Source organism: Odontesthes bonariensis, chromosome 22 (assembly GCF_027942865.1).
Source record: "Odontesthes bonariensis isolate fOdoBon6 chromosome 22, fOdoBon6.hap1, whole genome shotgun sequence".
In the NCBI taxonomy this organism is placed as follows: Eukaryota; Metazoa; Chordata; class Actinopteri; order Atheriniformes; family Atherinopsidae; genus Odontesthes; species Odontesthes bonariensis.
Genome location: NC_134527.1, coordinates 31,628,870 through 31,654,250, shown reverse-complemented (window position 1 = coordinate 31,654,250; position 25,381 = coordinate 31,628,870). Strand labels below are relative to the sequence as shown.

General features: G+C 41.2%; 1 protein-coding gene across 1 annotated transcript in view; it reads right to left on the bottom strand.

Annotated features, from left to right (window-relative positions):
- Nucleotides 1-25,381, bottom strand: part of scai (suppressor of cancer cell invasion) — an 83,761-nt gene that overhangs the window by 38,641 nt on the left and 19,739 nt on the right. Inside the window, exons 3-8 of the mRNA XM_075455370.1 lie at nt 16,795-16,890; nt 16,409-16,495; nt 15,016-15,114; nt 14,607-14,703; nt 5,361-5,459; nt 5,104-5,256 (exon numbers count right to left, since the gene is read on the bottom strand). Coding sequence (XP_075311485.1) covers nt 5,104-5,256; nt 5,361-5,459; nt 14,607-14,703; nt 15,016-15,114; nt 16,409-16,495; nt 16,795-16,890 — 631 coding nt within the window. The remainder of the gene's footprint in view (nt 1-5,103; nt 5,257-5,360; nt 5,460-14,606; nt 14,704-15,015; nt 15,115-16,408; nt 16,496-16,794; nt 16,891-25,381) is intronic.

Below are 25,381 nucleotides of genomic sequence, written 5' to 3'. Positions count from 1 at the left end.
TGACGTACCGGCGACCTCTCCTCCCAGAGTTAGCTTAGCAGTTCCAGACCCAGCCGGACGGATGTTCGGCCAGGAGCAGATGACCCCAGAGTACGGGAGATGGGACGGGACTGGAAGAGCTGCATTACATTGCATTTTATTACTATTTGTTGTGTGATAATCCATAATTTTGTGTATTGGACTTGGTACAAAACGGTGATTAACTGATTTGATGGTGGTGTATTCAGTCTATGTGTATTATCAATCAGAACTGATCACTAATGTGTCCATTGCCAGTTGTGTAAGTCAACTGTTCGGAGTGCGACCTTGGTAAAGTGGTCGGTCGCCAAGTGGGGTGGGGCCGTAGGTGAGTTTTCCCAAGATAAGAACATGAGTTACGGAAGTAGCAGCCGGTGGGTTTTTCGCACCTATGCACTGCGAACAGTGGACAAGTGTGATGGCAATGTGTAAATTTGTATTGTTGTTGAATTCAATATCGTTTAATTTAATTTAATCATAATGATTGATATTGTAGAATTATTAGAATAATTTGGTGTTGATTATGTTAATTAATTCTTAATTAACTAGGTGGGGTGATTTTCTTTCATTTTAGATTATTTCTTTATTAAATCACTGATAAGTGATTTCAGGGGGGACTATGTGGGAGAAGGATGTCATGACATGTTCATGACTTCTGGCCTAGTTACATCGTGTGCCTTGCTGACTGGTTCAGAATATTGTTGATAGTTAGAATGAGTTGTTTAACATTAGGCACCTCCAGAGAGTGCCACGTACGCTTGTTTTGATAAGGACCAGCATAAAGAGAGATCACAGAAGGAAGACGGCGGACATTTTGTACATTCTGTATGCATATTTGCTGTGACAGTTTGTTCAATAAACTCCCCAATGGACGGCTGACCGACGCGTGATTCGACTCTTAATTTCTCCACAACACATTAAGCCTCTTTTATGAGTCGTCTGTAATGTTTTAGAACCCCCCTCACCGCTTTTTTGATGTTTACTGCTGTCTCCGGTAGTTGCCTAATTTTGATGCTTCTCAACCTGCTTGGTGCATGTCCTAAAAGGTCCGTAAAAGCACCATAAACGTCCGTTTTCAAAATCATCAACTCACCGGAGTGGTTACTGGTGTGCACTGGTAATCCATATCAAATTTCGTTGCGAAAAGTTGCTTCTGTCGTGTTTTATTTGACATTGTGTACTGGCTGTTCGTTGATATTACTCCGCCACCGCTAAGAAAATAGTTCGAGCATGAACGAGCTGCTAAATAAAACACGACAGAAGCAACTTTTCGCAACGAAATTTGATATGGATTACCAGTGCACACCAGTAACCACTCCGGTGAGTTGATGATTTTGAAAACAGACGTTTATGGTGCTTTTACGGACCTTTCTAGACATGCGCATGACTTGCCATTCTGAAGCAGGTTGAGAAGAATCAAAATTAGGCAAATACCGGAGACAGCAGTAAACATCAAAAAAGCGGTGAGGGGGGTTCTAAAACATTGCAGACGACTCATAAAAGAGGCTTAATGTTGAAAATACCGCAGTTCTCCTTTAAGTGTGTATAGAAAAGGATGGATGGACAATGCGTGAGGAACTGAGTTCTCACTTTGCACTCTCTTGTGCATTCTCAAGAGAATTGTGACACACGCAAGATGGTGAATACACACTCCACTACACACAGTGTGTCAAAACATTCTAATAATGTACTGAGCCACTGTCTTATGTTACCCATGGAGTGAGACTGAAGGTCTTGCAATTTTGGGCATTTCACAATGAAATCTTAACAAGGCAGTCAGACAGAAGTAGTGCATATAACTCAAGAAGAAAGGAGCGAACAAAACACTTTAAGATCTTCACTATTTTTTCACTAGTCTCTCTCCGACAAAACTTTATACGGCTTTTCATTGTTAAAGTATATTCAAATGATGTGTGTAAGTTTCTTATAAAGTAAGATATAAATTATATTTCCACCATTAACTGTCATAGGCAATTCATGGTTAGTGTATCCACCTGAAAGTTGTACCTGTGTAACATAAATTCTGTCATCTCCACTCGTCTGCAAGGGTCAACTGGGTTTCTCTGCGGCTGGGCGTGAGCAGCCGCAGACTGAGCGTGCAAACTACGAGCCGACATGGATGCTTGTTCTGAAGTAAGACTTTGCAGGGGAATTGCAGCTAACCAGTCCTCTAAAAGGTACTTTAAGATTAAGACCAGTTTTATTGGTCATGCATACACACGAAATTTGTCCTCCGCTTTTAACCCATCCAGGTTGGCACCTGTTGACACACACATGCACATGCACAGGGTCACACACTCAGAGAGACAGATGCCAACCTGGAGTGGTGGGCAGCCGTTCACAGCGCCCGGGGAGCATGGGGGTACGGTGCCTTGCTCAAGGCCGTGACAAGGAGGTGGACTGGTCAGTTCCACCAATCTTTTTGAGTGGCGAGTCCCTGCCAACCTTCTGGTTATTGGACGACCGACTCTAACCACTGAGCCATGGCCGCCCCGTGGCTTTACACTGATTCCATCCCATTGCAAAGCTTACCAAACATGTAGTACGTACAGGAACAGTTGCAGGTTTGCACAATCCAAATCAGTTTGCACCATCTGACATGGAAGGCATGAATCTCCTTCTAGGTCTACTATTGACTTTCAGCTTTGGAGGCTACTGTTGAAAATTCCGAAAAGACAACATCATACTAAATACGTAAAGTAGGTAAGGCAGAGAATGCTACGAGTAAACAATGTGAGCAATGCAAACAACTTGTTTTAACTTAAAACAACACTACAGAAATGTGTGAAAATCAAAAGGTATGTTTCTGACTCATTTTGAAGTACCCTGACTTTCATTAGGCACTTCTCCAAAATTGAAACTATGCTGGAGCACTCGAGGTCGTGAAACGCTTGGGGTGTAGAAGAGCAGGTTTAGAATCAAGAAAAGAATATTATCATTTCTTCCTCTACTCAGCTTGCATTTTGCATTATAGACAACATTTTACTTTGTAGCCAAAATTAATATAAAAAGATAAAACGCACAAAGAATACATATTTGCCATAATAAATATTATTTAAGGAATACAATGAATTACAAAACAAACACACTGTAGCTTGTGCAGCGAGATCCAAGACAATGCTCCAACTAACTCTGTTGTGTCATGTTTGCTTGGCTTGGCATTAGAGTTACAATTGCGTGGGTTTCTAATCATGAAAAGATCACTTTTCATGGTGGTCGGTGGCGCCCAATAAATAAATTAAAAAAAAATAAAGTACTGAAACATATTTATCTACTCCAGACATTTACTTTAGGGTTCTGTATCATGACTAAAGGCTCTAGCATGGTTGCCACGTCTGCTAGCACGAGCGATGTTGATGACGTCACAATTTCGTGCCGGCTGTATATAGTGGCGCAAGTCGATGCGCCAGTAGTTGCAATTTTCTCCGTCACAGAGGTGGCGCTGCTACGTGAAGGTTACCGCTACTCTACAACCACGAAAGTCGAGAAGAAAAAAATGCCGCTGTCAAAAGCAGGAACACTGTCATCAATGATACTGCTGCAATATCGGGATAATTCAAATTTTTAATTCAGTTAAAAGAGGTGAAGGTCTGAAGCCCCCGGCATCACCATTTGGAGTCTCTGCCCTCTTCTTTGCCTTCACATATCTGTCCCGTAGCTTCTTCCACACATTCTTACAGAACTCTCCCTCTTTCCCCAAAGTTCTGCCCATCTCTGTGCACCAGTTTGGGGAGTTTACGTGCTCCCTGTGCTGTTTCCCTGCAGTGTCGTACAGCTGCTGTACAAACGCACCTCCTGACTGAGCCTGGTCTCACATCGGTCCATCCGGTTTGTCGTTCTCGGCGCAGCCAAGTTACAAAAATCGACTGGTGCACGACAACGCGCTGCGCCGTCTTTTCGAGGCAAGCGCCAGGCCTGATACGTCATTTTGACGTCACGGGCCGCCACCGCCGTGAGCGACACGTCAACTGTAAATCCGCCTTAATAGGAAACACACAACCTTACAACAGCAGCATGTTCATCACTGTCATTTATTAGATATCGATATGCAAGTTATGACCTTGCCATTTCTGTCCCTGCCTCACAGAAGATGCCTCTGTTAGGCACCTCAGTCCTGTTTCAGACACCATGCAAATAGCTTTGCAGCCTTTCAAATTTCTCTGCTTGTTTTTTCTCACATCTACTGATTCCACACATACACCAGATTCAAATGTTTCAAAAATGTTAATCAGGAAAACCTAGGCCCATTACAGAAAAAATGTATCTAAAAATATAATTTCTTTTGGTTCATTTTTTCGGTCATATTCTTGCTAGGTCCTGACACAATTAATTAAACTTTCACTTCTAGGTGGCTTTTGATGAGCTCTTAGTCTATCTCTTCAGCATGATGAGATGGAAATGTATCTTTACGATGGTGGTGTTGCATCTCAAACTGTAGGTAGAGCTGAAGAGCAAAAGTTGCTAGACTAACTATTGTTACTTTAGGAAGGATTCATTCTACATGTTTTTTGTAAATGTCAAATAAATCTCTTTTTAATTTTCAGTTGATGTTAGTAACAAATTTAAATCAAATGATAATTCTTTACTCAAATCAAGAAATACATACAGTATACGAGTGCTTTCGTGAATTCAGTTGATATCTCAGAGGTTATTGTAAATTAAGAAAACTCCATGTGTTCTCTTGACCTATTCCTCCCTTCAGAGGCAACTTAAGACTGATCCTTACTGTTCTTCTGGTTACAGCATGAAGCCTAGTGTCCCAAGAGGAAGAATATGGCAGTAAACTTTGCATTTTATATATTGCACTGCTATCTAAAAAATAGTAGTTAACTTACACATTTCATCCATATCACACACATGCAAAATATCTTAAAATTCAGATTATGTCGAAAAACAATATTGTACAATATGACCCATTACAGAAAGATTTGCAGGCATAGCAACAGATTATATGTTAAAAAGGTACTAGGTATTTGATATTTGTCAATATCAGTCAATATCTAAACATTATCCAGTAAGACTGGTCAACAACTGTGCTGATTATGATGTTTTAAGGAAAGCCAAAGAAAATTAGTGGGTTAGAACCTGGTTGTTACAGTTGCCGATGATTAGTGCGTCAGCAAGAACAAGCTGTCCAACCACCATGCCTTGTTCCAATGGAGGCACACTTCCGTCCTCCAGCCTATTGCTGGTGATGACCACAGAGTTGTTGTCGTTCACAACTACCACTGGATCTGCCTGTTTTATACAAGCAAACAGATAGGAACAGCAGTGAGAGCTCATCTTGACTGTCAGACAGCACACAACCTTTATTACTCATCAGTGCCACATTAGGTAAATACCTCCACAAAAGCTGCCACTTCTTGTAGAACCAGGTTCCATTCCAATTGGTCCTCTGTGTTGAATCGCTGTGTGTAGTCTTCAATTTCCTCAGATAACTCCTGAAGGAAATATACCACAGTAACAGAAATCACCACTAGGGAATGCTGACAGAACAGTTTCTGTTGTTTATGAAAGACTGCAAACAAATTGTGCTGTTGATAATCATAAAGTATAATTTCTAACTTCAGTACGACTTCTGTTATTTTAGAGTCACCCGTTTTATGATACACATAAAATGTTTTTACTTTTATTGAAGTGTGTGTTGATTACATTTGGAGTGTAGCCCTTAAAAAAAATCTCAGCCTATGGGTCCTGTTATTATGACCCTCGGTCATATTAATATTCTCCCATCCTGGTCACAGTTTGGTGTTGTGCTGTGGTATGTTTGCTTTTTGATTTGTTTTTCAGGTCAGTTGGTGATTGAATAGAACATTAATGGAGTCTGCCTTAAATGGGCTCCTGTCGGTGCCGGCCTTTGGGATCCTCCTCCTTCCGGGCCTAACCAGACCATGCCAAGCACAATGTGAGAGCTGGATAATGCTATGCTGAGGCTGCTTCTGTTTAGAGCAAAGAGTGAAAAATGAGCATGAAACGAACCAACACACATCAGGCCAGGTAGTGGTAGGGGTGAGAAGTCAATTATTTTTAAAATATTTTCTCCTATTTACGGTCAGGGAGTTAGGTAAGATCCCTGTATTTTCTTTTTGGTTTTCTCTTGTTAAAGGGAAGTTAGTTCCCCTTATTCGTTAGCTTGTTCTGTTTGTTGTTATGGTCATTAACATCCTGAAGATTAAAACTACTCTTTGTTTAATAAAAGACTGCTGAGTGATTCAGAAACTGATGTGGCACTGGTCTTCCTTGGGATTGGGGAAAGTCACTTTTTTTTGCGCTTCGGTTACAGGTCAGATAGGGCGCCCTCTTCAACCTCCACCTCTATCCCAAAAATAATCAGGACACCTTAGCTCTAGATGAGAAATGACAAAATAGAGGGGTGAGGCCAAGTGCTAGGTACAAGAGGTAAAATGGAACTGAACCTGAACTGAGAAAAAAATACTTGCATACAGTATTTCCTCAACCAAAAGCCAAGGCCTTTATTCAAGGTACCTATTTAATTTAAGACACCAGACCTGTAAAGGCCCACCTTATTTATAACTTCTAGAAGCATCTTAATAATTAGAGGGAAAATAAGTGATAGAAAGTTTGTAATATACGAAGAAATTCCAATAATTAGGGAAAAGGCAGTAAAGAGTTTAGGCAGGTGGTACCAGGCAAACTTGAATGATGGAGAGCAGGCAGTGCAGTTTCAGAAAGATGTTGCTGAGGGACTGGATAGAATAGATAAATCAGAGCTTCCAGGAAAGTTGAAGCTGTGGTGTCTGCAGTGTGGATTGTTTTTCTAGGTTGATGTGGCCACTGTCTGTGTATGAGATTCCATTATCTGTTGCAGAAAAAATGGAAAGATTAGTTAGTTTTTACATTAGGAAGTGGCTAGGTGTTCTTAGATGCTTAAGTACTGTGGCACTGTATGGGAAAGGCATACTCCAGCTCCCAGTATCTAGTCTAGTAGAGGAGTTTAAATGTACTAAAGTTAGGACAAAGCTCCTGTTAGCTTGGAGTAAAGATGTGGTAGTTAGTAAGGTGGTTCCAAAGGTGGTTGGCTCTATATGAACGAATTTGATTATTTTATGAATAATTATGATTACAATGAATTGAATTCCAATTGGCTTGAATTGGACTTACTATCTAAGTGCCTTGAGATGACATTTGTTGTATTTGGCGCTATATAAATAAAAATGAATTGAATTGAATTGAATTCCAAACCCAACCAAGGGGAGGAAATGGAATCCAAGAATGGCAGCTCAGGAGGCAGAAGCAACTCATGTTCAAATAGGCCGGGGAGGCTTGGGGCTTGGCCCAGGCAATCTGGTGTAGAGTTGAGCAGGTCCCAAGGAGAAGAGAAAGCTAGTTGTTGAGCAGGTTCGTAGACAGAAGGAAATGTTAAGGGGCACAAAGGCAGTGGCTCAGGCTAAGCAGGGACGGTGGTTGAATTGGGAAGGTGTAGAAAAGAAAAAACTTAGTTGGAAAGAGCTGTGGAGTATGGAGGAAAGGAGTATTAGATTTTTGATAGGGGCAACAAATGATGTATTGCCAACTCCCCAGAACCTAAAACTCTGGGTAAATGGAGACCCGTTATGTTCGTTATGTTCAGGTACTGCAACTCTAAGGCATATTTTGTCAGGTTGTAAGGTTAGTCTGTCACAAGGCCGGTATACGTGGTGACATGACCAAGTATTAAGAAGCTTAGCTGCAGGTATAGAAGATAAACGAAGGCAGGTAAATTTAGGAGGGTCTAATGTGAAGAGAGTGGCAATTCATTTTGTTCAAGAGGGGGAGAAAGTTAATAAGACAATAAGGAGGCAAGTGATTGCCTTGGGAGATTGTGATTGGGAGATGCAGGTAGATTTAGGAGGAAAGCTTGTTGTGCCCAAAGAAATAGCCTCTACAAATCTAAGGCCTGATATAGTCTTGGGGTCTAGGAGTAGAATGAGAGTCTACTTCATAGAGCCGACTGTTCCTTGGGAGGAATTAGTAGCAGAAGCATATGAAAGGAAAAAGCTTAGGTATGTGGAGTTAGGGGCAGAAGCAGAGCAGCGAGGATGGAAAGTTAGGATATGTCCAGTAGAAGTAGGATGAAGAGGATTTGTTGCAAAGTATCTCGTCTCATTGTTGAGGGAGCTGGGTGTAAGTGGACAGAGTGTGAGGAAAAAAGGGAAGGAAGTGTCAGATGAGGCAGTAAAGTCCAATGTGTGGATTTGTATTAGAAGAAGCAATAGTAGCTGGGGGCCCAGCAGGGGGAGCACTTAGGGTAAACAGACTCTTGGGAGAAGCAAGGAAGAAATTCAGGATATATTAAAGTGGAGGGTGTGGCCCATGTGAGCCTTTTGAAACCAGGCAGCCATTTCAGGTGAGTCCTGTATGGCTTTGTTTTTGCTGCCATTTTTAGTGATTGTAAGACTGTTTAGATGAGTTTGTCTGCTGAATCTGCTAGTGTGTCTTCTACTGCCTCCACCTCTGGCACCCTCTGTACTTTCATTACCCCTACCCGAACCAGGGGTTTGAATTCCATTCCTACTTATCTTTAGCTTTTCTATTTCTACCCCCTACCTGAACCAGAGTGTGAATCCCCACCCCGCTATGACTGGTGTGCAGTTGGTGAGAGGCTGGGGTAGCTGATAATAATGATGCTTGTGAAAAAAGGTGGTTGTTGTGATGTGAGGAGCAGTGATGGCTGGCATTAGGGGAGTGACAGTGATCACTGTCTAGCCTCCTGGAGGTGTTGTGGGCCCAACTAGACGAAACACTGATGAAAGGAGGTTCCCACCTGATGACCCCAATGACATGTTGGTCAGCACTGCTCACTGGTCTATATAGGGATTATAGGGAATTATTCACTGAGTCTGGTCCATTTTTTCTTTAGCACAAGTTTCTTGTGTTTACCTTGAATATACTTGCATATTATCATTCAGTATGATTAAATGTGCAATTGAGTTAGGCTATGGTCAAAAGTTTGACCAGGCCATTTAATTGGACCACTATTCTTGTCCCAGTGTGCATCCCCAATGCAGACCTGTCATCCATCACTGAGTACAACTTTTATACATTTGTTTTTATCTTTTGATATACATTCTCTTTTTTCTTTGCATACTGCTTAGAATCTTTTGTCCTTACAACCTACTGAGACCAGGATGCAGTTGTAGTCTTACACATAGTTTAATAAAGTATAAGAAAGCCCTTCGTAAAGCTACAACTGCTTATTATTCATCATTGACAGAAGAGAATAAGAACAATCCCAGGTTTCTTTTCAGCACTGTAGCCAGGCTGACAAAGAGTCCGAGCTCTGTTGAGCCAGGTATTCCTTTAACTCTCAGCAGTGATGATTTCATGAGCTTCTTTATCAATAAAATTGTTTCTATCAGAGAGATGATTAATGGAATCCTTCCCACTATTGTCACTGATGTATCCTCCACTTCTTCCGCAAACTAAGAAGAGCTGGAGCCCCACCCCCATCATGTGCACCTTCTACAGGGGGACGATCCTGCATATATTTGGGTGTCTGAAGTCACTATCAAATTAAAAACAAAAAAAAAAAACCAAGTTTGGTATTTTGATTTGGGCCATATATGTGTATTTCAAATTAAAAGAAATTTGAAACCTTTTTTCAATCAGTAAAAACCCCATCCATAATACACAACGCCATGTTAAGTGAAAACCAAATACAGCATATCTGAACAAACACCTCATGTTATTGGTAAGAAATGAGGGAGGAAGAGCCAATGATTTTGGCTTGTTCTTGCATTCCCTGTTTAAAAAATGAACACTGTATACCAGGTGTATTCAACTAAAAACTTAAAATCGTGCATCATAAAATAAGTGTAGCAGCAGATTGAGTTTGCCTTTTCTTTTGTTAATGTTTCACATCTTAAAAGTCTCAACCAGTTTTACCACAGGAAGATCTCAACACATCTGAACAATGTTTTGAACAACAGTTTTACAGTTTCTCTTTCTTCCCCTCTTATATCCCACTCCCCCACTATAGGCTCAAAAGGGGAGTGGAGGATGCCACACTCACCCTTCTCAATTTGATTTTTTAACATCTTGAAGGAATCGGGTGTCATGCCCGGCTGTTATTCATCGATTTTTCCTCTGCTTGTAACACAGTCCAGCCGCATATTTTAACACAGAGGCTTTCAGAACATTTTAACTTGAGTACAAATCTTGCGGGCTGGATCTTAAACTTCTTAACAAACAGGACACAGAGGGTCAGCGTTAATGGATTTTTATCTGATAAAGTGTGATCTTCCACAGGCTCACCACAAGGGTGCGTGCTCTCACCTTTGTTATTCATTTTATACACTAATATGTGTCAGAGCACTTTTAACAACCGCCTTATTTTAAAGTATGCAGATGACTCTGTAAATGTTAGCCTGCTGCATGGAAATGAAAACGACCACGGCCCTGTTGTTGACAACTTTGTCAAGTGGTGTGAAGACTCTTACCTACATCTTAATTTAAGGCAAGGCAAGGCAAGGCAAGGCAAGGCAATTTTATTTATAGAGCACAATTCATACACAGGGCAATTCAAAGTGCTTTACAGCTACATAAAATCACAAGAAGGCAATAAAACCATTAAAAAGGAATAAAAAAAATAAAAGAAAGAAATTAAAAAAGAAAGAAATTTAAAACCCATTAAAATAATCATTAAGTAATTAAAAAGTGAAGAGTGCAGATAAAATACTTTCATGTGTCATATGCACAGCTAAATAGAACTGTTTTCAGCCTGGATTTAAACATTGTCAGAGTTGAGGCCTGTCTCACATCTTCTGGAAGACTGTTCCAGATTTTAGGGGCATAAAACTGAAACGCAGCCTCACCTTGTTTAGTCCTGACTCTGGGCACCAGCAGGAGACCCCTCCCTGAGGTTCTCAGAGCCCGAGTTGGTTCATATGGCTCTAACATGTCAGAGATGTACTTTGGCACTTGACCGTGAAGAGACTTGTACACAAGCAGAGCTGTTTTAAAGTCTATTCTCTGAGCGACAGGAAGCCAGTGCAGAGACCTGAGCACTGGACTAATATGGTCGTATTTCCTGGTTCTAGTCAGGACTCGAGCAGCAGCGTTCTGGATGTACTGCAGCTGTCTTATAGCCCGTTTAGAGCCCAGTGAGCAGGCCGTTACAGTAGTCTAACCTGCTGGAGACAAACGCATGGATCAGTCTCTCTAAGTCTGGTTTAGACACTATTCCTTTGATTCTGGCAATGTTTTTTAGATGGTAAAAAGCTGCTGATGTTACAGATTTAATGTGGCTGTTAAAGTTCAGGTCAGGTTCAGGTACCCCGAGATTTCTAACTTGATAGTTAGGTTTTAGAGAGAGAGTCTCAAGGTGACTGATAACACTTTCTCTTTGTTTCTGTGGGCCACAGACAATGATTTCAGTTTTGTCTGAGTTTAGCTGGAGGAAATTGTTTTGCATCCACACACTGATCTGTTCGATGCAGTGACACAGTGTATCTACAGGCCCGTGTTCTCCTGCCGTCAGTGACACGTAGATCTGAGTGTCATCTGCATAATTGTGGTAGGACACATTATAGCTGCGTATTAGCTGGCCTAGTGGAAGCATGTACAGATTGAACAATACGGGTCCCAGGATTGACCCCTGGGGAACCCCACAGGTCATAGCCATTTGGTCTGAGACACAGTTACCAATTTCAACAAAATATTTCCTGTCCTCCAGATAGGACTTGAACCAGTTTAAAGCACGACCAGAGATTCCCACCCAGTCTTCTAACCTCTGTAATAAGATCTGTAATAAGATTTAACAAAGACCAAAGACATGGCTATTGATTTTAGGAAGAATATCAAAACACCTGAATTTGTTAGGATCAAGGGACAAGTCATTGAACAAGTCCAGTCCTATAAATATCTGGGGACAATCATTGACTCAACCCTAAACTTTAAAGAGAACTGCAAAGCTGTGAGCAGGAAGGGACGCCAGCGGCTGTTCTGTCTGAGGAAGCTGTCCCATTTCCACATTGATAGGACCATGATGACACTATTTTATCATGCTTTTATCAAATCTATTTTAACCTTTTCACTTGCATCGTGGTTAGGAAACTTGTCCCAAAAAGAAAGGAGTTCACTCAACCAGATTATTAAATGGTCAGGTCGGTTGATTGGGGAAACACAGCTGGGCTTGGAGTCGCTGTACATGAAGCAGATGCAGCGGCTCGCCAGCTCCATCTTGAATGATGCCTCCCATCCCTGAGCCAGTGAGTTCCAGCTGCTGCCGTCAGGATGCAGATTTTTTGTCCCGAGAACTAGGACCACACGCTATAGGAACAGCTTTGTCCCTGCTGCTGTCGCTCTTTAAAATAAAACCTAACGCACTTTACTGCGGAGATCTATTTTACAATTTATTTATGACTTAATTCTATTTATAGACACCCTGAGCCTCCTCTTATACTGGTCAGAAGGGGAGTTATACCTAACAGGTCTTCAGAGAACGCTTTCTAGTCTTTGTTGAAGAACCTTACATCAATGAACAGACATCAGTGGACTCCTCTACAGCTAAGCCTACACATGGTACCTTATGAATGGCTTCATCCAGCTGAGCCAGCTGAATGTTAATCCTGGAATAAGATTGAATTTTTCTTTGTGGCTGATGATGTTATTCGCTTTGTTGGGTCACACGGCTCCTTTTTCTCTTTACCCTAAAGTAAGCTTTTGGCTGCTGCACTCATTGACAACCCCTCAATAAGTAAATGGCTTTTTGTAGTTGTATTGACCCAAAATCCAAGGGACTCTAAGGGAACATTCGTGAGCATGCTGTTGGGAAGTGAACGAAGGGGTCAGGATCCGGGTGGATTGTTCATAATGGTCTCTGAGACTGTGACCTCAGTTGAGCGGGTATGTTTGGTGCTTGGTCTCATAGTGGCGTTTCACATTGCCACTTCTTATGATTGCCACAGTCTCTGAGCATATGAGACAAGACTGCTTTTGTGCCTCCGGTGCAAAGAATGAACATGAATGGGTGTGTCCATTCTGCCTTGAAAGCTCTGTTTTCACTGTACACTTTTCTTTTCTTAGAGGGCGCCATGTGTAGTTATTTTTCTCCGTTGTTTCCGGCTCGCTTATCTCTTTGTGTTCTCTCCCTGCATCTCTCACTTGTTTTTTCGTCTGTCACCCGCCTCTCAGAATGTTTGTCACCTGGAATGCACAGATTTGATTGGCTGAGTAGCCCCATGCTGCCCCCGGGATGGCTTAACTTTTATGCAATTGGTCAGTGGATCCACTAAAACAGTGCCGTAAAGTCTAGAAAAGCTGCTCCGGTCAAAATAGAAGTGCCCAGTCAAAATGTAATACTTAAAAATACTTGAATTATTTATTGACTATAGGTCCAGGTCAGTATAGGATGGCATCTGGGTCCGCAGAGGATGTAGTGTCCATGATTTCCAAAAATTCAATTTGTCTGACTCCAGAACGGTTTTCCACTTAGATCCAGTTTGAATGAGTTTTGACCTGGAGAAGATTGGCGGCATGTCTAGATCATATTCACATGTGGCTTCTTCTTTAAATGATAGAGCTTTCATGTCAATTTGTGGATGGCATAAGGAAATTGTGTTCACAATGCCATCCAAAGTGTTCCTAAGTCCATATAGTTATTTCCACAGAATTTTTCTGTGATTTCCACAGAATTAAGCCTGTTTTCAGTGCAGTGCCACCTGCGGGCCTGAAGATTACTGGCATCCAGTATTGATTTTTGGCCATGTCCCATGCACACAGAGATGTCTCAAGATTCTTGGAATATTTTGATTATATTATGTATTATTCAAAGTCTTTGCAATTTTACATTGAGGAAGATTATTCTGAAAAATCTCAATAATTTGTAGACAGATTTCTGCAGATTGTTGAATCTCTGCTCATCTTTATTTTAGAGAGACACTGCCCGGCGCTCTTTGATACTTGGTCATGTTACTGACCTGGTGCAAAGGAACATAATCAATTGCAATATATTCATCCAGTTGTTTCTTTTTAGTCCCAACTTTTTTGAGAAGAGCTGAGGCCGTAAAATGCCAGATGAGCTGGTATTTTTCATTAAATAGTGAAATGTCTAACTTTCAATATTTGATATGCTTTATATGTTCTATTGTGAATAAAATATTTGTTCATGAGATTGCAAATCACCGCATTCTGTTTTTAATTTAAACTTTACACAGCATCCCAACTTTTGAGAAAGAATAAAGTTGCATTGACCCTGTCCAGACTTCAGTCCAACTGAAATACTGTTACAAGACCTTTACACAGGGGACTGTCAACAAACCTCAACATTTCAACAATGAGAATATGATATCAGCACACAAAAAAATATTACTGCTGCTGAATGGGGTTCAATGAGATATGGTATCATGGACTATACAGTTTTTCACAAACTGCTTGTTGGCTTAGTTTTCCAGATGATTTTTTTCTTTTTTATTTATGACCTGGTGCATTCAATCTTGGAATTGAAAGGTGTATTTTCTTTTTCGTGTACTACTGTATTCCTGTTGAGATTGGTGGGGTGACTGCTTTAATGCTCGTCAGTAAATCAGTGTTGCACATGTAAGAGAGTTTTGGTCCCTGAGTGTACTAGAAAAAGGTTTCTTCCATACCTTCACCAACACTTTGACCAGGTCCATCTTGTTAAGCAGTAAACAGACAACTATGTAGCGGGCGTAATATCGAAGCTTCTTCACTACTAATTCAGGTCTGGTAAAAACAAGAGAAGACAATACGAGTTTGTAAAGTCAAACAAATACACATAAAGCACAATCATTTCTCAAGCCTGGATTATTAAGATACAGTTAGCACGTTTATATTTTCCTTTTCTTTTCACCTCTCCAATAAGGAACGTGTTCAGTGGCTCACTTTTAGATAACCAGTGAACAAAAGAAATCATAGTAAATAATATATACCCCTTTTAATGCTAAATATTCCAACAGTTTATAATGTACCTAGCAAAAAATCTACTGTCTTAGATGACAACTTGAGATACTTTAGGAAGTTAGGCATTGAGCTTACCTGTCCTCTTTGTTGACCTGAAAGTAATAGGAGCGTTGACGGATGGCTGAGTAGAATGAAAAGGCCTCATTCAGATAACTCGTTTCTGAGGTCCGAAGGCTAACAAGGAAGAGTGAGAAAAATTGGGCTATTATCACTTCATGGATGGAGAACACTCTCTATATATATATATATATATATAAGTATAAGTGCTGGCATGAGATTAAAAACAAAATGAGATCTGTAATTAATGATCTGTAATTAATTGATCTAATTAATCTCTTTTTTAATCTCAGATAAAAATTGCTGAGAAAAGCCCTCAACCTGAGGTATTTTCATTTAAATTCATTACATTATTGTAGCAGATCAAAAGATTGATAAATAACAAAAAAGTGGCTTTATAAAGTCATTTATTGTTTTCATCAGATTTGAACAGATCTTAGCCATTTGCATTCCGGTTTATTTGAGACTCCCAAGTGCTGCCTGCAACCTTTAGTTTCGTCAATCTATTTGTTTGACGATTAAAAAACATAATGCGCTAAATATGACTGTAATTAATCGCAATTAACGCAATAATTTGCCACCCCTAATATATATATATTTTTTAAATGAATCATTTCATGCAAGTGGATAAAAAGCTGAATGCTTTTCTTTTTCAAACGTTTGGTTTTGACTTTGGAAATTGTAAGCAGACCAATACACGATAAGTCTAAAGTCATAATAATGTCACGTCCATGGGGTTTTCCCCATGTTTTGAGTTCTTAGTTTTGTGTTTTTTCATGTTTTAGTTTATTTTATGCCTTAGTTTTCTTAGTTCAGGTCTTGTATTTAGTTTTGCCATTGTTTTCCCCACAGTTTCTGTTTCCTCAGTACCCATGTTCAAGTCATTAGTTCATTCACCTTTCATGCCACGCCACGTCAATCCAAGTTAACCATTTTTCATGTCATGTCAAGTCTTTTGTTTTTGTCAAAGTCATACTCACGTTTTGTTCCACAGTCTAGTTTCGTCATCCGGCTTGTTTAGACTTTTGTTATTTTTTGTAAATAAACCAAGTTTGCTTTTACTCCTCTGAAGTCCGCATCCGTGTCCTGCCACCCCCATTACTGATAAATAAAGCACCAAATAAAGATGTTTTTTTTTAAAAACAAAGGAAAATGGAAAATCTGTGCTTTATGTGAGCAAAGATGTAAGGACTGGGCTGATGTGATGCACTTTTCTGTGCTTAGTTAGGGCTCTAAATAAGTTGCCCCTTTTATTATCTAAGGCAGATTTTGTAACTGTCTTTACATAACTATCAAAAGATATATGTCTATGACTGCATCTAAAGTTGTGGTCCATTTCAATCCTTTAGATTTGGCTGTGTTTGTGTTGTCCGTGTAATTACAGATGTTACCGAAATATTTTGTGACTTACTAATAGTGGTAATAAAGCTGTCCGATTTTGGATGCAACTTCCCCAATCTGCCATCTCTTCAAGCCATACCTTGTATCCAGAACCTGCCTGTTAATAAAAAGAAGATACAACACTAAGAACATGACAGACTTTGATGTTCTCATAACTCACAGTTGTTGACGGTTAGGGTTGCACTGAGAAACATATGCAACTGTGCAATTCAAAGTCTATTCATGGAAATCCCATTTAATCGTAACATTTGCCGAGTGTTTTAGATAAAAATGTATTCAAATAAAATGGGATAGCTGAAATTAAAATTTGCAAAACCTCATTTCTTTGAGCCACTATACTATATGAAACACAGCACTCTTCTTTGACCTATTCAAATAGTACGAGATGAAAATTACCTGTGTTGCTGCTGGAATTTCCACAGTTTAGTGTAGACATCAAAAGTCCTACCAAAGTAGGACTGCCACTGCTTGTGTCCATACTGAGGGAGGTCTCTGTGACAAATGATATGAAGGGCCAGAGAGAGAAAGAAATGATAAAAACAATCACACACATGGTTGTGAAACCATCAGTGAGAAAGAAATTCAATTCAATTCATTTTTATTTATATAGCGCCAAATACAGCAAATGTCATCTCAAGGCACTTAGATAATAAAGTCCAATTCAAGCCAATTGGAATTCAATTAATTGTAATCATAATTATTCATAAAATAATCCAATTCGTTCATATAGAGCCAATTCAAAAACAATTTCCTAGCTAAGGAAACCAACAGATTGCACTGAACCTTTTTTTTTTTTTCGGTCCAATCTCCCGTCCTGAGCGTGCCTAAGGCGCGCCTAACACAATTTGTGTTAAGGATTGTTCAAATGCATGCCTGCTGATTGGTGTAAGCAAAATGTATTTTTACAATAGATCACAAGGAGGAGTGTTGATTCGCACTTCATACGATTCTTCTATACGAGCCAAATTTATCAGTTTAAGCTGAGTCATTCCAGCAGTGATTTACATATGGTCAGGATGCACGGTTTTGACTAATACCCCCACAAACTATGTGTCACATTCAGTTCACTTCACAATAAGCTGAATGTCCCCAAAACAAGGTGACAGGGCACAAAATAAAATATAAGGGCAGTGAAGTACAGGAAAATGATCTTTATCTGCATTAAAGCCACCAAAATCTAAATGCAAGAATGTAACAGTGAAAGCAATGGAATTTTCGCAGTGGAAGCAGGGCAGAGTAACTCCATGCATCTTTGACATTTGAATAGAGTAAGTCCAACTTATGGACTAACTCTGGTGCAGCAACTGTTGAAAGGTTGGAAGTATAGCCGAAGGGGAACCTCCAGAAATTGCTATGAATGTGTTGAGCTGTTGTGTTTTTAGACTGGCAACGACTGAGATGATGACATCACAGACTGTGTCAGCAGCAACTGCAGGTCATATATGAGATACTACCAGAATAACACAGGTGAACTCACTTGGTAGATAATATGAATGTCAACTTACAGCTAACAGTTCAATGTCCTGGGTACAGATCGTCTCTGTCACAGTGACATGTCCAGGATTACATCATCATCATTACAGCAATGCAATACCCAACCTTTGCTTTAGCCACTGCTCCTAATGCCTGTCTCGGAAATGAAAATCTAAGTGTCCACGTAAACCACCAGCTGGACTGATCCTGGAACAAACGGGCTCAAACAGGCTACAAGAAAGGACGAAGCCGACAGAGCCACAATTTCCTCGTCTGTTGTGAGATGCTCTGCATGTTCTACCAGTCAGTTGTGGTGAGCATCCTTTTTTATGCCACTATCTGCTGGGGAAGCAGCATCAGGAGCTCAGTTCAATTCAAATCTGTTACTAATTCTAACCTGCTTTATCCAGTTCCGGACCAACCTGTGTTCCTGCCTCTCAGCCCGCCAGCCTGCCTGCCAACCCACTACCATCCTGCCTGCCAGCTCGCCTGCCAGCCCAGCCATTTCCCTCAAACCACCTGCATCACCAATAAACTTGTTCTTTACCAGTTGGTGTCACTTTGGGTTCCTTGCAGAAGCGTGACACACACTGAGGAAGGTGCAAGCAGTGCTGGACAATAAAGACCATCCTTTCCACAAAACGTTGGCTGGTCAGAAGAGCAGTTGTAATGGACGACTTATCTCACTGCGATGCAGAACAGAGGCTCAGGAGATCTGCTGACCCCTCTGCTATCAGACTTTTTACCCTCAGTATGTAGCATTAGTCTAGTATATTTTTACCATTATTATTTATTATTATCTGTGCAATCATCTGTCTTGTCCCTGTCTTATCTGACCATTTACTGATAACCTTTGAGTTTACATTACTTGACTATACAGTTTCTGAGAAGAAATTTACATATAGAAGGTGTCTATCAGAGGATGCTGTAACCAGATTTAAAGAATTAATTCCATCATCCTTTTCTTCACTGCCATGTGCAGATATGACAGAGGACGACTACCTAAACTTTACTCCAGCAACACTTGACTCTCTTGTTGACAGCACTATAGTTTCAATGCGTACAGCACTGGACAATGTTGCCTCTCTGAAAAGGAAGGTAATCAGTCAGAAGAGGCTGGCTCCTTGGTATAATTCACAGCTGCGTGCTTTAAAGCAGACTGCAAGAAAGCTGGAGAGACAGTGGCGTTCCTCTAATTTAGAAGTCTCAATTAGTCTGGAAAGATAGTTTAATAACGTATAAGAAAGCCCTTCGTAAAGCTAGAACTGCTTATTATTCATCATTGATAGAAGAGAATAAGAACAATCCCAGGTTTCTCTTCAGCGCTGTAGCCAGTCTGACTAAGAGTCCGAGCTCTGTTGAGCCAGGTATTCCTTTAACTCTCAGCAGTGATGATTTCATGAGCTTCTTTATCAATAAAATTGTTTCTATCAGAGAGAATATTGATGGAGTCCTTCCCACTATTATCAGTGATGTATCATCAAGTACAGCAGCTTTAGAAGTATCTTTAGAACCTGATTTGTATTTAGACGGCTTCTGTCCAGTTGATCTCTCTGAACTAACGACAGCAATTCAACCTGGAGAGACTCACACGGAGAGAGAGGGAGACAATTGCAAGGTTTTATTGACAAGATTTCTTTGGCGCTCGGGCCCCGGCAGAGGACATGCAAGCTGAACCGCTGTGAGCTTGAAAGTCCGGCATAGGGAGATAGATGCTGGATATCTTCCCCCCCCGGGACCCGAACCTGGTGGCGGAGTCGTACGAAGGAAGGAGATACCGAGGACCTTGAGACACCGGGTGGAGATGGGGAGGTGGTGGGATGCAGCTGCTGGCGAACAGGTAGAACCCAGGAAGGAGCATCTTATATCTGGATCTGGACGGTTGATGAGCGATTGGTCACACCTGGTGAGTCTGCCATGTTGAATTTGCGGCTAGCCTTCATTAGTCTCTTCTAAACCATCAACTTGTGTTTTAGACCCAATCCCAACCAGACTGTTCAAGGAGGTTTTCCCATTAATTGACACTTCCATATTGGATTTGATCGATCTGTCTTTGTTGACAGGATATGTACCTCAGCCTTTTAAGGTTGCTGTAATTAAACCTTTACTTAAAAAACCTACTCTTGATTCAGAAGTGTTGGCTCATTATAGACCTATATCCAATCTCCCTTTTATGTCTAAAGTTCTTGAAAAAAATAGTTGCAGCTCAGCTTTGTGATCATTTCCACAGAAATAATCTGTTTGAAGAGTTTCAGTCAGGATTCAGAGTGCATCATAGCACAGAAACTGCACTGCTGAAAGTTACCAATGATCTCCTCTTAGCCTCTGATAGCGGACTTGTGTCTGTGCTTGTCCTGTTGGATCTCAGTGCTGCATTTGATACGGTCGATCACAGTATCTTATTACAGAGACTTGAACATGTTATTGGGATTAAAGGAACTGCATTAGGCTGGTTTAAGTCATATTTATCTGATAGATTTCAGTTTGTTCTTGTAAATGAAGAATCTTCCTCACACACCAGAGTAAGTCATGGAGTTCCCCAGGGTTCTGTGCTTGGAACGATTCTTTTCACTTTATACATGCTTCCATTAGGTAACATTATTAGACAGCATGGCATAAATTTCCATTGCTATGCTGATGATACTCAGCTGTACTTATCTATAAAACCAGATGAACCCAATAGGTTGGTCACACTACAAGCATGTCTTAAAGACATAAAGACCTGGATGACTCAGAACTGTCTGCTTCTAAATTCAGACAAACTGAAGTCGTTATCTTTGGACCTGAGCGCTTCAGGGAGAAACTGTCTAGCTATATAGTTACTCTAGATGGTATTTCCTTGGCTTCTAGTTCTACAGTGAGGAACCTTGGAGTTATTTTTGACCAGAATTTATCATTTGACTCGCATATAAAACAGGTTTCTAGGACTGCCTTCTTTCACCTTCGTAATATTGTTAAAATCAGGAACATCTTGTCTCAGAGTGATGCAGAAAAACTGCTCCATGCATCTGTTACTTCAGGATTGGACTACTGTAATTCTTTATTATTGGGCTGTCCCACATATTCTCTGAAAAGCCTCCAGCTGATCCAAAATGCTGCAGCCAGAGTTCTGATGAGAACTAACAGCAGAGTTCATATTTCTCCAGTTTTAGCTTCTCTTCATTGGCTCCCTGTTAAATTCAGAATAGAATTTAAGATTCTTCTCCTCACATATAAAGCTCTTAATGACCGAGCTCCATCATATCTTAAAGATCTCATTGTAAGATATTTTCCTAACAGAGCACTTCGTTCCCAAACTGCAGGTTTACTTGAGGTTCCCAGAGTTTCTAAAAGTAGAATGGGAGGCAGAGCCTTCAGTTATCAGGCCCCTCTCTTGTGGAATAAGCTGTGCCAGTAAATGTCCGGGAAGCAGACACCCTTTCCACTTTTAAGACCAGGCTTAAAACTTTCCTTTTCGATAAAGCTTATAGTTAGGGATGGATCAGGTGATCCTGAAACATCCCATAGTTAAGCTGCTATAGGCCTAGACTGCTGGGGGGCCTCATCTGTCACACCTTTCCTCACTTTACTCTCTTTATGTATATGTGACATTGTGGTCATTAACTCGTGTTTTCCCTGTTCCAACAGATATCCTTTGAATGGTGTTACAGTGCCGGGTTAGGCGCCCGCAAGCATAACATAGCAGTTTGAGAGTACAATAACAGATTCCTCATTGGCTGAACATTCCTCCTCCCCACACCTGTCATTGGCTCATTCATACACAACACATACAGGCTGCTTTGGGGAGCTGAAGTGTGAACAGAGCTCTTGATGGGGAAACAGACCTCGACACAGCACTGGTCGATACAAATTTTAACGCCGTCTCATTGTGAACTGTTCAGAGGAAATAAAAGCCCTGACAACAGAAGAAAACTTGAGCGAGTATCCCTTCGGTACCTTGATTACTGGTGGTTACTTCCTATAGCTTCAGTGCAGATCTCAACCAGTGCATGAGTGCACCTGGGTTGCCTGTCAGAGGTTTGCATGACAGGCTTTATCATCACAAACACTATGAGGTCCTGTCTATCACAACTCCTGACTCTAGTGACGCGTGTCACCATTACTTTGTTTTTCTTTTATAAAAATCAGTTTTTGTTGGGGCTTTGCAGTTGTAGTTTAAAACGATTCAAAGTTGAATAAAATCTGATGTTGACACAAATAATTTCATGAACCAGCGGCTGTGGCTCAGTGGTTAGAGTCGGTCGTCCAATAACCGTAAGGTTGGCGGTTCGATTCCCACGGTTCTCGCCACTGAAAAAAGATTGATGGAACTTATAGCTGGAGGGGTGTCAGTCCACCTCCTTGTCACGGCTGAGGTGCCCTTGAGCAAGGCACCGTGCCCCCCATGCTCCCCGGGCGCTTCATGGCTGCCCACCGCTCCAGGTTGGCATATGTCTCTAATAGAAGAAGAGTGCACAATTCATAAGCGATGATATATGTGATGAAAAAACATGCTCGCCAAAACAAAAAAATCAAATCAAATTTATTTGTATAGCACATTTCATGTACAAAACAATTCAAAGTGCTTTACATAAAATAAAAGCATTGCAGCAGGGAGTGGAAGAAGCATTAAAAATATATAAAAGAATATAAAGAGAAACAAATAAAATAATTTAAATGAATTTAAAAACAAGCAACAGTCCAGATAAGTTCAAAGATAGCGTGCAGATTTCATGCATAGACACATGAGAAAATAAATGTCTTTAACCTGGATTTAAAAATGTCTCCATTTGGTGAAAGTTTAATCTCCACTGGCAGTTTGTTCCACTTGTTTGCAGCATAACAGCTAAATGCTGCTTCTCCATATTTAGTCTGGACTCTGGACTGGACCAGCTGACCTGAGTCCTTGGATCTAAGAGCTCTGCTGTGTCTTTTTTTTTTTTTTTTTAATTGGTTTTTATATCCAGTGTTCTGCCTCATTAGATGGGGATCATTTTCATTTTTATTTTACAACATGTTACGCTGCTACAGGGATTAAAACAATTTACTCTTGTGCCTTCTATTTCATGTTTAGTTTTAACATGACTGGTATCCTATATTTGTTTGTATGCCTTTCTCTGCCAACACCGAACGCTTTATAGAGGTTTATGTGTGTGTGTGTGTCTGTTAATATATATAATGTTGGATATATAATGTAAGATAATGTTGGCTAGGTGAGTGCAGAGGGGGTGAGGTGTAAATGTTTTTCATGCTGGTGTGCAGATTGAACGACCATCTGATAGTTTATTTTTTCTTTTGAGCTAAATTGATAGTTTGCTCCAGGCATAAGCACTTTTAATTAATAGATGGCACATAACAGGGATAGTTTCTAATACTTATCTAACATTCGTTAGGGATAATAGTTTTATACAGTTATCTTGTGTTTTTTAATAGGTGATGGTACTGCCTCTTTCAGGCAGTCATCTTGAGGTTTGAGTTGAGTTAGTTGTCCAGTATCGGACTTATCAGGAACGATGAGGAGCAAGGTTTCTCCTCACTTTACTTTCTATTGTTTTGTTATGTGTGTTTACTTTTTGGCATTTTTTTGTTTCGGGAGGGGCTACCTCAGGGACAGATGGCACTTTTTTTCCCTTTTAAAATGTTGTCACATGCCTCTTCAGCGGTCTCTCCATGACCAATCTCAATTTTGTATCCATTAATGCCAGGGGTCTTAATATCCCACACAAAAGGGCCACTATTTTACAATTCTTTCGCAAAAAAAAAAAGGTTGATTTTGCTATGGTACAGGAGTCGCACCTCCTGAGTAAATGTCGTGGGGGGAGGATGGTATATTGTATGCAGTACCGTTGTGATGAAATTGTGTATTAAAGCTGCAGTCGGCAGGTTTTCAAAATTACGAGTCTAAAGTCGGAAAATTCGAACTGATACAACTTTCAGGTCCCTCCCCCAACCTCTAACAAGCTCCGAATCGCCTCCCAAACCCCTCCCCCTCTGTGGACGAGGTTGTGCACGTGAGTTCACACCAGTGTGAGCGCACACAAGCTGGGGCAGACTCACGCTCAGCAGCGTGTGCACAAGCTGTGATTGACAGGTAGGATTCCTCCACCCTAACGTGATTGGTTAAAAACAGCCGGGAGCGCTCGGTTTTTGCAAGCATGATTACAGGCTTCAGAGGGAGCTACAGATTTCGTTATTTTTCCTAAACAGCCTATTTAATATTCTACTTCCAGAATCCCATGACAGTTCAAGCTAATATGACTAAAAAAAAGTTGCCGACTGCAGCTTTAATGTTGATGCTGAGCAGGGTGAAATGGACACTGGACTCAATTATTATATGATTCAGGACATTGTGACTGATTAATGGGACAATGCAGGAGGGGGGGGGGGGGGGGGGGGGGATACTGTGCGTGAGTTGTTACAGGTGCTGTGGTGAATGGAGTCTCGTTAGGCAGCGCCACCGACTCTAATGCGTTACAGCTGCGGGCATTCCTGGTCGTTCCGGTATGGAGCTACGGATTGGCTGGAGCCATAATCAGTGTGGGCAGAAGAAGGACGGGAAAACAGCGGCACGCTCTCTTCGACTGCCTCGGACTGCTGTGACACGGAGGTGGGGCCGGTTCCACGTTCGCCGCTCTGCTACACACAGGGGGAAGAGCTTGTCTCCATGCCGGATAGCCGAGAAGAGGGGCTGCGTGTGATCGACGCGAGAGAAGAATGATTAACCTGCGCACTCCAACTGACCTAAAAGGAACGGTTAACCACTGCGCTTCGGCCGAGTGAGTGAGTTTAACTGTGGTGTTGCCAAGAACTCAGACCCTGGTTGTTTTCGACAGATACCAGCGGCGGCGACTGGAGTGGTGTTCCGGGTCTTGCGAGCGACGTCATCACGCTGGGTATCCGCACGGATGACGGGTGGCGCGACGTGTGCATCAAAGTAAAAGTCTGCCGTACCATCGAACTGTATTGCTGCTCCCTCCTCGTTTCATCAAGAACTTTGGGCAGAAAGACTGGTAATATCCTTTGGGACTGAGTTGGTTCTTTTTTTTTTTCGGTCGGAAGGGGCTCCGACCGAACGGACATTTTTCTTCCTTTTTTCTTCCTTTGTATTTGTGCTTTTATTTAGGTTGTTTTATTGTCCTGTGTCCACCTACCTGGCCTGAGTGGGTTATCATTCACGCGTGGAGTGTTACAAACTAATCTGCTTGTTTTGTCTGACTCTGGCTATGGGAGGGGGTGTCAGTGTAACCACATGCATTACTTAGCTTTAACGTTAATCCGGATTGCTGTGTATTAGTGTGCCGTGGATTGCTGTGTGGAAACGTGTATTTTCATGCGCCTTGGGATTGCTGTGTAATTGAAGTGTATTGCTCCACTAACTTTGATGCTGTGTATGTCACTGTGCATCCCCCCCCCCGCTGCTGAGGATTGTTGTGCTGTGCGCCACTAATTATGATTGCTGTGTAATCACTGCTCGGGAATTGCTGTGCTGGACTGTGTTTAATGGACTACTCCCTCTCCTAAGCTTATATGG